Genomic DNA, 13,125 nt, shown 5'->3' on the forward strand with positions numbered 1-13,125 from the left:
AGGACATGTGAAGAAAGAAGAAAAAACAAATGCAGAAAGAAGCAACAGAAGTCCTCAAAGACGAAGAAAAGTGCAGGAAGAAGGATAACATGCAGAAAGAACAAACAGAAGAGCAGAAAGAAGCCTTGTTGCAAAATCATCCTGTACCCTCAACTTTTTCAGACGGATACTGGTGGTAACTGAGTCTGACTAACCAGTCCTAGAGCCAGTGCTATGTTAAAAGACACTCAGAATACAGTGAAAACACCTACATACACTAGGGAACACTATGCGTTGGGGTCCCCCTGTGATCAGCATGACCTCCTCTGTAAGCCCCTAGTATATAATAGGGCAGGGATTAAAACTACCTCTTAAAACGCGCCACAGGGCGTGTTTGCACACGTCACCTCAGGCCCTGTCCCCTCACTTCCCCTCTGTGTAAACACGCACTGTGGCCGTTTTAAGTTGGGAGATTAAGTCCCCTTGAATCCTGAGGGTCCCTAGGGTCCAACTAGACCACTAGGTACCTCCAGTAAGCGCCACAGAGCTGCATTGCAGAGAGATGTAAAAAGGGGCACGGCCTAGACCACCACTCTGCAACGCAGCGCAGTGGCGCTTACTGAAAGCACCTGGTGGGCTAGTTGGCCCCCAGGGTCCCTCAGGATTGAAGGGGAATTATTTCCACAACTTAAAACGCGCCACAGGGCTTGTTTGCACACGTTAACTCAGGCCCCGTCCCCACCCTTCACCACTGTGTAAACACGCCCTGTGGCCGTTTTTTAAGTTGGGAGATTAAGTCCCCTTGAATCCTGAGGATCCCTAGGGGCAAAATAGCCCACTAGGTACCTCCAGTAAGCGCCACAGAGCTGCGTTGCATAGAGGTGTAAAAAGGGGCATGGCCTCAGAACAGCTGTCTGCAACGCAGCTCCCTGGCGCATACTGGAGATACCTGTTGGGCTAGTTGGCCCTCAGGGACCCTCAGTATTGAAGGGGAATTAATTCCCCAACTTACAACTGGCCGGGGGCGCGTTTGCAGAGTGCTGCAAGGAGGGGGTGGGCCTCCGGAGCGATGCCAGTCTTTCATTTATTTTATTTTTTTAAGAAGGAGGGCTGTGTGACCCCCCCCCTTCTATTTCTAATTTACTGGCCCTGGGGACCCCAGCCCCCAGGGCCTGCACCCTAATTATTTTTGTTGAAAAAAATAAATTTGGCCCTTCCAAGGCCTTAATCGGCCTTGGGGACCCCAACCCCCGGGTCATGGCCTTTTTTTTTTTTTTTTTTATTCTTTAGGAGGGGGCTGCGTTGCCCCCCTCCTCAGGCCACTTATGGCCCTGGGAACCCCATCCCCTGGGGCCGGCCTTTGTTTTTTATTATTTTTAAAAAATATATATTTATAGAAAAACCTACGACATGCTGAATAAACCGTATGTACCTATCACCATGACGATTTGCGTGAGATTCATTAAAAGGCGACTATGCATAGAATGAATCCACATGGAATGTATTTACACCGCTAGTGAAGCTCTGATGTGTCTGACGCCCTACCGTGCCTAATCCCGGCGCCCCCGCCGGTGGGTACTCTCCAAGTAGACACCCTTGTCGTTTATTTATACAAACATGGGTAGCTATTGACGGGCACATTTAATATACACGCACACCAAGCCATTCAAAGGGGATTTGACAAAAATTTGACCAAACTATGCAAGAAACCCCCCTCACGGTTAATAAAACACACATCCACCGCCGAATGTGTAATACTTTTTATTTTACTCTCTGTAAAGGGGACGAACATCACTTGAGAGTCACAGCGTGCTCCTGGCTGAGCCCAATGCTGTGTTACACCCACCAGTGCCCGCCGAGTGCCTCACACCTCTGTGTTGTATTCCACCAGCTAGTGCATATGCTATGACACTCTCTAGCCCATGTGCACTGTAACACCACCCCGTGAATATGTCATGCCACACTTGCCTTCGCACGGGTTATATTGCCCCATCTAACGTGCCTTCCTCGATGCCTATGTTAGAACGCACAGCGCTATGCCATACATATTACAATCTGGGATCCATATCTTTGTCACAGTGCATATGCAACGTTACACTCCCCAGCATATATTTTATATTACAACTTTAGAGACTAGTTAGGTTACACAACACTGCCCTGTGCATATTACACTCCAAGGCGAATATCGCATAGCACGCGTTAGTGCCTGTGCTATCTCGCGCTCTCCAATGAATCTGTCATTGCGCACAATGTATTGCATATTATATTTCACACCCCGGTTCATCTTGAATCACACTTTTTGGTGCATAGTTTATACCATATACTATATCTAGTTTTCATTTTCAATCGTGCTCTCAGGACTATGTTCTATATAACACTGCGTCCACCTACCCTTTTCACGGGCATTACATTTTGAGATGGGGGTGGAGGGTCAGGGGGTGTTTCTGCCAAGTGAGTCCAGAGTCACAGTCTCAAACGTCCTCTTCTTCCTGAATAAAAGTGAGATTATGCTGCATACTTGTTCATATTTTAAGTAGTTCGCACAGACACACGTTTTAAAAACAATAAAGTTCCTAATACTCACCTTCTCTGAACAGTTAGCCTGCTGCCCCATCCACCTCCTCCCTATCCTCTGTTGTCTGAATCCATGGACTAGCCTCCTCCCTCCTGCCATGCATGGTCTGATGTGCTGCCACTGCCCTCCATTTAGTATGAAGTACCAGTCCACTCCTCCTGCCCTCCATTGCCCAATTCTATGCCCCATCATTGACCTCCTGCTTAAACTCTGTGCTTAGCTTGCTGCCCCTATTCTCCTTCCCCCTGCCCTCCGATGTCTTTGTGCATGCCCCTGCTCCATCCTTTTTGCCCACCATGTTCCATGGACCTGCCACTCCTATCTACTCTGAGTGTTCTGTTGAGCTGCCACTCCCCTCCCACCTGCCTAGCATTGTCAGATGACTGTAACCTGTCCCTGCCACCTCCACCCTGCCTGTCCACATGCCATGCCCCTATCCTCTTCCTCCTGTCCTACATGGTCCAATGTACTGCCACACCCTTCTGCCCTCCCTGGTCTGTTGTGCTGCAACTGCTCCTCCTGCCTGCCCTGCGCGGTCTGTTGTGAGGCCCCTTCCCCTGAACTCTCTTGTCTGTGCCCAGGTCCTGACCCTCCCTTCTATCCTCCATGGTCCTTTGTGCATGCCCCTGAACCCTCCTCCTTGCTCATCATAGCCATTGTGCTGTCACTAACCCTCCCGCTTGCCATGCATGGTCTTCTGTGCTGCCATGGCCCCTCCCACCTTCTCTGTGTGGTCAGCTAGCTGCCCCTGACCCCCTCCCACCTTCCCTCCATGGTCTGTGTGTATGCCATCATAGTCTCATTGTTGCTCTCCATAGTGTGTCTTGTTTCTAGTGCCCATCCTGGCTGACCTCCATGGTCCTCTTGCTGCTCCTGCCCTGCCCCCTTGCCCCCAGCCCTCTGTTTCCATGTGCAGACCCCTATTCCCTCCCTCCTGGCTTGTCTGTTCCATTGTAATGCCCCTGATCTGTCCCTCCTGCCCTTTATGGTCTGTTATGCTGCAGCTTTCTCTCCTGTCTGTCCATTATGGTCAGCTAGCTACCATTGCCTCTTTCCCCTCTGTTCTCTGTTGTCCATGTGCATGATCCTGTCCCCTCCCTATTGCTTTCTATGGATTGTTGTGCTGCACTCCAGTCCTGCATGCGCTGTGTGGTGTATTGTGCTGCTGCAAACCCTGATGCCTGTCCTGTAAGGTCAGGTTGGTGCACCTCTCCATGTCCCTCCTGTCCTCTGTTATCCAAGTCCATGTCCCTACCCCAATTCCTCCTGCCTACCATGATCCAATGTACCATACTTGCGAACATGTTGAACTTGGTAAGAGGGAGATTTTGAAGAAAAACTGGGGTATTGATTTTCCCCTTTGAGTTACATTGAAAAAGAGGAGATTGTAGATAGGAGACAGATCAAATAAAGCCCATTTGAGCTTAAAAAATTGGACGTTTCCTGGCTGAAACGGGTCGGTTGGCATGTATGGTTGTACTACCACTGCCTCTTCCTTCTGCCCACAATGGTCTATTATATTGCTGCAGCCTCTCTTGCCAGTCCTGTATTGTTGGTTTGTTGCCCCTTTCCCCCTTTCCACTGCCCTCCATAGTCTGTTGTGCTGCCACTGCCCTGCCTGCCTGCCCAGTGTGGTCAAATTGTTGCATGTGCACTCTCCTACCTGCCTTCAATTTTCAGAGTTCATGCCCCTGGCCTCTGCTTCCCAACAGTATCCCAATGAACAACTAGATTGCTAACATTCTATATTTATTACAAAAGTGTGGAACGCCTGACGTCATCTTGATGTAATCAAAACTGTAATACCTAGAGTATTTCCGTTAGAAATTACATATATGAGAGGGTCTTATTTGCATCAAAATTATGGTTAGTGCTCTAAAAAACTAAAATGAGGACATATTTTCTGAGTTTTCAAATAGCGACAAAGAACTTTTAAATTATTTGTAATCTTTATGTTTTTTGTATCCAGTTGACCACTTGATTAAATGTTGCACCTAGAGGAGAGGATGTGGTGTTACTTCCAGAGCTGCAGACTTTGCAACTGGGGAACCAGGTTGGAGTTTCTGCTTCAGCTCAACATTCTGTGATTCTGGTCAAATCACTTAGTCTCCCCATGTCTACAACCAAAATGAATTTGATCTTGTGTGATGTAACCAATGCTCATGTAAATCACTCCAATACCTGACAAGTCTGCACTATATAAAACTGCAAATACACAAAAAATAAGTGTGTTGCACACTTCTGTCATTGGGCTATACTTGGGCTACATCTGGGTGATTTTTGGGCTACATTTGGGCTCTTTTGTCTCTGGTGGCCATCTTGGGAGATTTGTTTGTTATGAAGTTTCCTAATTTCCTCATTTACTGCAGTCTCCTCAGTAGGAAATACTTTCAGGTTTTTACTTTGATTCCATCAAGAAGGCATTCAGATGTGTCACACATTTGCCATAAATTCGGAATGTTAGCACTCTAGTTGCTCATTAGATCACTGTAGTAAAGCTACTGCTCACCAGGGAAGTCTGCTGCTGGTATTCAAAGTGCATGTTTCAGTCGGCATGTCAGAATTTTTTAATGTAATAGAACAGGATTTGAGAAGTCACTCAAAGTGCCCTAATTTTTCTATCTGCAGCACTAATCATACTTTCTATGGCAAAATGAACCCCCTCATTTTGTTCCTTTTTAAATTAAATGTTTTAAGAGTTACCACTTTATTCCAATCAAGATGGCTTCAGGTGTGCCATACTTTTGTCATAAGTAGGACTTTTAGCGCTCTAGTTGTTCTTTAGAACACTCTGGGAAGCTGCAGTAGAACACAAAAGAATCAATTGACAGTCTCTGCCCTTGTTGGATGTACATGTTTTACTAAGAATGTCAGACTTCCTTCTCCCATGACTGAGAAAGATAATGGGAATTTACAGAAAATATGCTCTCAGTTTAGCTTATAGATCACCTTCCAAACCTCTGTGGGAAAAGCATGAGAAAATAGTTTTCTCTCAAATATGATTCATGATATCACAGCAGAAGGCTTTTTCACATGGTAAAATCACCTTAGAACACCAAAATTCCTAAAATGGGTATGGTACAATCAACAAATGATTTATAATGTAACTAAAGTCTTAAAACCTTCTATTAACTGCAATGCTTTTTAATGAGGTGCTATCATGTATATTGGTCCCAAGATGGCTGCCAACACTTCTTGGATGAAGTGCTGACAGCCAATCAGATCTCACGATGAGATGTGTGGTTATGCTCCGCCCAGATATGTATATGATTTTACTTTTGATTTTCTCAGGAACTACTGCACGGATTTACACCATATATGCAAAAGGCACATGCCTGACCTGAGGACTACCTCTTTGCCAAATTTAAAGTAATTCTGTTCAGCCGTTTGGGCTGTACCTTGGACTAAAGGTCCCTATGGAAAATTGCATGGGAAAAACGTGTTTTGGGATCCCCCTTTTTTTCTCAGCCCCCGCTTGACGAATCCCCCCGAAACTTTCAGGGTACGAGCGGAGCGCCCCACCTATTTTGAAGATTTCGCGAGGATTTGTCAATCGGCGCCAAAGTTATTCCAAATAGAATGTTGCGGATTTCCTATGGAAACACGGTCCTAACTATAACTATCTACTGGCGACCGCCAGTAGATAATATATATAATCACTCAGTAAAACACGGTGGATCTTTAGATTTCCATAGTCTATGTAGGAGAGTAGGATCTGCTTCACATGGGTACCCCCACTTTTTGCTGGTGTTTCACTGTTTTTCGACCTTAGTCTGGCTGTGGCCCTGCTAATCAGGACCACAGCCTAGCTGCTTCCTCTCTAAAATGGTTTCCATATACATTAGGTACATCTCTAATTGGATTCTGGAGTGCATTATACGCCCCTAGTATTTGGTATACTATGTACCCAGGGCATAGGTACCTCAGAGGCCTACCAGGGGCTGCAGCATGTATTATGCCACCCCTGGGAAGCACTCCAAAATGACACCACAGGTCTGCTACTGCAGCCTGGGTAAGGTGGTATAGGCTACCTATACCACTACCATTGCGAACACACACACAAAACCTATAAGTCACTCATATGGCAGGCCTTAACAATCCTGAAGGCAGAGTGCCTGGTTTTTATGTGAGAAGGTGCCCCTGCATGAGCAGAGCCCCTCTGCAGCATTCGGAGTACCTCCTCTGATGCGGTTTGTGGTGCAGCCTGACCATATACTCCTAAGTGCATTGTAACCTTGTGGTAAATTCTAACTTTGGGATGGCTGCACGGAAACATGTCGTGTTTGGTGTCAAACACTTTGGAATACTACCCCCCCCCACCCCCCTGCCAGTCCTGGCAGCGGGGGTAGCATTCCACCCTTCTAGAGGGAGAGACATGTTCACACTGGTCTGCCCGGTAAAGACTTTCTAAAGCTCTGGCATCACAAAATGAATGCCAGTGCCACAGTCACGGATCTGGCCTCCTGCTGTTGGCTGAAACTCCGGCAGGGGTAACCACCTCCCAGACAGGCAGATGTGTACTGGGTCTGGGCGGGAGCACTCTCTGGTGCTTTGAAGTCCTGCACTGGGGGCACACTTGGTGTCCATGTGCATAGTCCAGTTCAAACCGGTTGCAGGGGCTACCTGCCCCTGCTCTGGCGCGAAACTAGACAAAGGAAATGGGTGTAACCACCCCTCTTTTCAAACCCTCCCATAGGTGGGTCCCTAGATAATGTCCAACTCCCTAACTTTGTATAAGTATGGGAACCCAGTCCTTGAGACTTTAGATTACCCTGGACAAAACTCTGCAACATATATCCTGGACTTTCGATGTTCTACTTTAACTAGAAGACTGAAGAAATCTCCCTTGAGGTCAAGGAGTGACTCCCCTGCTTGGCAGGCACCAAAGAAGCAACTGTCCAGTCTGAAGCTCCAGCTGGACGCCGAAGTCTTTGCATCACCAGAGGTGGATTTCCAGACTTCCCCAAGGCTACCCTGAGTCCACAGCAAAGCTGAGGCCCCTGACTATCGTGGGTGACGTGGAACCGTGACCCCTGGACACGTGAACTTTTGCCGGTACATCATCTTCCTGGTCTTCCTCGAAGTTGTGCTCTGGGCTCCAAGTAGCCCCAGTCTTGAGCACCAACTGCACCGAAGATCTCTGGCCTCCACTCCACGAGTGACCCGTGGGCCAGTTTCCAGTGCGACTGCTCGAGGCTTCTTTGCGATTGCTAGTCGGTTGGCTAGTGGGTCCCCACGAAGGCAACTCCTTTTCTGCTTGGGCTAACCTGGTTGCTCCAGACGTGCCCTGACTTACCCTCGCAGGGTGAGTCCCCCAGACCTTGCTGGTCTGCACCGACGTCTTTCTTCTATTTCCACTTGAATTGCCGTTGCCAAGGCTTGTTGGGTCCATTCTGGTCGCTGATACTGCAGCACTCAACAGACTTCGTGGGACAGCTCGAATCCAGCTCCTAGTCGTCGTCGATGCCTCCTAGACCTCGTAGCTGAAGTCAAGACACCCGTCAACTCGCCTGAAGCACCCGACATCTGTGGGCATTAGACTATCGTGTCCCTGGTCACTGGTAAGTTACCCAGACTCTGTCCCCTCTGCTTTCAGGTTCCTTCCATCTACGATCCAGGCTTGGATCGCTTCGGACACTTCTCCTCTTCACGGCAGCAGCACTACTTTGCCAGCTTCCATTGAAATCGACGACGCGACCCAACACCAAAAGACACCTATGCACCCAGCTTCCCTGGGTGAGGTAACACGAGTTCTCCGGTGCTCCCGTGGGTGTTGGCCCTAGACACCTCTAAGTCCAAAAGGGTTTGCTTGTAGTCATCCTCTAAGTGTCCTTAACTTGTAATTTTCCAACCGTGACTTTCCCCATAGAAGTAAACGGTGATTTGCGCCTGTGTTCTAACACTGCACATGTCCTACCCGTGGGTCCCCTATGTCATTACCTTGGGTGGTTCCATGGGGCCCAAGCGCTTCCAAAGGCTCTAGGCCTTGTGTCTAGTTCAGTCGTGGTTCTTATACCAATTTATTCTTACATGGTTTGGTATATACCTGGTGTGGTTGTCCTTTCATTTGATCATTCAAGAGATTATAGACTGGTAAAACAAGCTGCTTTACATTCCTTCAAGACGTAGCCTGAAGGCTGCTCTCCATAGCTACCACTAGGATAGCTTTCAATAAAGGTTGTCTTTAACCTATCACCATAAGGGGTTGTTTGGACTGGTAGAGGGTGCCCACTTTAATAAGTGGACAGCATATACCAGGCCAACTTCTCACGCTCTACAAATCTCCCGTCTTGCCAAGAGAATCACATAAAACCAAAACTGCTGAGAGCTGCACTTCTCCTTCCCAATTTAGTCCAAAGAAGACTAGGCGCGGGCTGACTATGACCCGTGTCCCGATAATTTCCTCCATGAAATCCCAGACTGAGTTCCAATAAGATGATATTTTTGGACATAGCATGAATAGATGCAGGTCATCTGCCACTGTGAACATACATCTTGGGCAGTTATATACATTACTGGACATCTTAGATGGCTTCGCAGGTGACCAATATACTCTATAGGTGGTTGTGTTTTAATGATGCTGGTTTTACTACTATTTGTAAGATATCATAAGAATCACAAGTTATTTACTTCAGATCACCCTCACCAATCTCTGTTTCAAACTCCGTATCCGTTTCCAAGAAAGCCCAATACCAAAATTCCAGGTTTTTTCCACTGGTCTGTTCTCGTCACCTAACTGAGTTTTGTCTCTTCTTCCTCCACCCAGTCTTGTCGCCCACCAGGAACTCAGCTGGTAATATTTAAACCTCGTTAATTGCCCCTTAGTCAGGTTATTCATGGCTTCCCAGCTCATCATGTTTGTGCCCTCCTTGATCAGCCCAATAGTAGATGCCCCCAATTTCAAGTGCTGACTGAGTTGATTCCTCAGCCATTCTGGGGTCCCTGGGGAATCCCAAATTGGTGCTCAAATAGAAAAATATGAAACTCTGTTTTCTTCACATACAGCCAAATACTCCATGCAGCCTTCAAGATCTTTAAACGCACTTTAAAAAAAAAACTTAGAACCTGAAAATGTAAATTGATGGTGCTGGCTGCTTCTGAGAATCTGTCACAATGTGTGTGTAACTTGTGTTTCTTATTTTAAATATTCACTTTTTTTGCTCTCACATCCTTGAATTCCAGTGGTTCCAAGTTCCCTTTCTACAGTGTCCCAGAGCTGTTTCACAAATATCAGGAATGCAACTCAAACTGATTTCCTCTCTTGTTTCTGTAAATGCTTTCTTTCTGCAAAGTATAAAGTCACAAATATTTTGTATTTGTGTTCATTTACAATCTATATCTCCATTTTTACAGGTGACTGAAGCATAAATCAGACAAAAGAAGGTTTTAATTTAGTGAACCAACATGAAACGCAATGAAAAGGATTATTTTAAGGACAGTTAGAACATTCTCGAGCTCTAGAGGAGAAACCTATTTTAAGTGCCAGGAATGGTGATGAATTTGGAGCAGAAGAAACTGCTGAATGTGAAAGTTGTCAAATATTTAAAGAAAAATGCTGATAAATGTTTACGTAGAGGCAGTTACTGAGATTGAGGAGCCTCTGAACGGAACTCAAGAGTAAACTGAAAGTCTGCATCTACTAATAGTACAAATATTTTCACTGAGAAACATTTCAAGATTGGTTGAACAAAGAACATTGGCTACAATTGATACCCTTGCAGTGCAATTGAGAATGAGTGTTGTAAATTCTGTCTGATAGTTTGAGAAATGCTTTGGAGACCCAAATCTCTCCCAAAAAATAGTATCCATAGACGTGATGTGACCGAATTGTCAGAAAGACTAATAACCACAGTTTAACCGAGCAAACGTTTGTCTACGTCTCCTAGGATTTGTATCGAACACCTTGTTAAAAAAAACAAAAAAAAAACTAATTGTACATGGTCTTTCTCAATACAGCAAAGACGCTAGATTATCATTTCCAATATCAAAACATTATCCCCACCAACTCTGTCTCTTGGGTTGATCAGAGTAGTTTTAAAGTGTCTCGGACTGCCAAAGTCGATCATGTACCTGCCTTAGCCATAGAGCGGCAAAGCATGTATTGCCACAAAGTTTAAAAGGAGGCGGTGCTGTGTATTACTAATTCATAAAACCACCCTGGCATGTCCTAATCACCTGTCATTACTTGTATGAAAAATATACTTAAACAGCAAATACTAGACCCCAGAGACCTTATCAAGGCTTCTAAAACTCCTAAATCTAATCTGATAAACTGGACTCACAAACGGAGTTTAATTCAACGTGAGAGAACTCACCCGAGCATAACTTGGAGAAGTTGAATCCATCTCACTAAATACAAGGGGCTCCGCAGGCAAAGTTTATAAATCAGGTTAGACAGGCTGCCTTTAAAAGTAGGAAAGTAATCTCCAGATAAAAGCTATAATTAGTTAAATGCAAATATTAAGAAGAGCATCTGCAGTTTATTTTAGAAGTTAATGCTGAGTGTAACATATACGAGTACAGACTCTGGAATCCGATTCAGTCTTACCATGGCCGGTGTCCAGGAGCAAACCCAACATGAAGATTCGCATAACTCGACTAAGAGTTTTGAATGTGAGAAGAGCTTTAGTTATCAATCCCACCCCACTAAACACAAGAGAGCTCACACTGGACAAAAACCATATCAGTGTCCTGAATTCCAGAAAGGCTTCATCAACAAATTCTCTCTCATTCGGCATGTGAAAATCCACACTGGGCTAAAACCGTATCAGTGCACTAAATGCCAGAAAAGCTTCCGTCTGAAAGGTAATCTCACACAACATGAAATGATTCACAGTGTGCACAAACCTTATCAGTGCTCAGAATGCCAGAAAGACTTTCGTTACCAAAGCGCTCTCATTTTACATGTGAGATGCCACACCGGGGAAAGGCCTTATCAATGCAATGAATGCCAGAAAAGCTTCAGTCGGAGAGCGTGTTTAATTCAACATGTGAGAATCCATACTGGACACAAACTGTTTAAGTGCTCTGAATGCCAGAAAAGCTTCCAAAAAAAATTTAGTCTCACTATTCATGAGAGAACTCACACTGGACAAAAACCATATAAGTGCTCTGAATGCTGGAAAAGCTTCAGTCAAAAGTTTAGTCTCACTCAACATGAGAGAACTCACACTGGACAAAGACCATATAAGTGCTCTGGATGTCAAGAAACCTTCAAGCACAAGTGGCTTCTAACCGTGCACGAGAGAATCCACACAGGGCAAAAGCCTTATCAGTGCTGTGAGTGCCAAAAAAGCCTTATTTGCAAGGCCAGTCTAATTCGACATGAGAGAATCCACACAGGGCAAAAGCCTTATCAGTGCTCTGAATGTGAGAAAAGCTTCATTTGTAAGGGCAGTCTTGTTCGACATGAGCGAATCCACACTGGGGAAAAGCCTTATCAGTGTTCAGAGTGCCAAAAAAGCTTTAGTAAGAAAGATCATCTCAATCAACATGAGAGAACACACACTGGGCTAAAACCTTATCAGTGCACTGAATGCCAGAAAAGTTTCAGCCAGAAAGGTAATCTCGCTGCGCATAAGATAACACACACTGGGTACAAACTTTATCAGTGCTCAGACTGCCAAAAAAGCTACAGTCATAAGGCCAGTCTCAGTAGACATAAGAGAATCCACACTGGGCTAAATTCTTATCAGTGCTCTGAGTGCCAGAAAAGCTTCAGTGAGAAAGGTAATCTCGCTGAGCATAAGATAGCACACACTGGGTACAAACTTTATCAGTGCTCAGACTGCCAAAAAAGCTACAGTCATAAGGCCAGTCTCAGTAGACATAAGAGAATCCACACTGGGCTAAATTCTTCAGTGCCAGAAAAGCTTTAGGCAGAAATCTGATCTCATTCAACATGAACACACTCACACTGGGCTAAACCCATATCAGTGCACTGAATGCCAGAAAAGCTTCAGTAGGAATAGTGATCTCACTCGACATAAAATGACACACACTGGATACAAACCTGATCAGTGCTCAGAGTGCCAAAAAAGCTTCAGTTCGAAGGCCTATTTCATTAAACATGAGGAAATCCACACTGGTCAAAAACCTTATCAGTGCTCTGAATTTCAGGAAAGCTTCATCTGGAAATCTAGTCTAGCTCAACATGAGAGCACTCACACTGGTAAAAATGCGCATCAGTGCTCTGAATGCCAGAAAAGCTTTAGCTTTATATCTGTTCTCACTCAACATGAGAGAACTCACACTAGACAAAACCTTGTTATTGCTGTAAATGCCTGGGAAGTGTCCGCTGGAGATTCAATACGATTGAACATATGAGAAACTATAATGAGAAAGAAAATTATCAGTGCCCTCAATGTGACAAAAACTTCAGTACTAAATGCAACCTCAGTACATGAGTCAGTGTGGGAGAGTATAAGGTGCTCTGTGTCAACCCTGGAGAGGAGGTTTCAGTATCGCAGAAAATTCACGTGAAGAGGCCACAAAGCCATCGATCCATTGATTGTCCGAACTGTCTACTGAGAAAAGGACACAGCTAGGGATGGAAATGCTTTAATTAACCT

General features: G+C 45.3%; 1 protein-coding gene across 1 annotated transcript in view; it reads left to right on the plus strand.

The window, feature by feature from the left end:
* Positions 1–13,125, plus strand: part of LOC146839260 (uncharacterized) — a 183,851-nt gene that overhangs the window by 156,108 nt on the left and 14,618 nt on the right. The window contains 2 exon segments of the mRNA XM_085651305.1: positions 9,908–12,407; positions 12,409–12,820. Coding sequence (XP_085507431.1) covers positions 11,050–12,407; positions 12,409–12,820 — 1,770 coding nt within the window. The 5' untranslated portion in view covers positions 9,908–11,049.

The sequence above is a fragment of the Triturus cristatus genome, chromosome 4_1, assembly GCF_964204655.1.
Source record: "Triturus cristatus chromosome 4_1, aTriCri1.1, whole genome shotgun sequence".
NCBI classification, from domain to species: domain Eukaryota; kingdom Metazoa; phylum Chordata; class Amphibia; order Caudata; family Salamandridae; genus Triturus; species Triturus cristatus.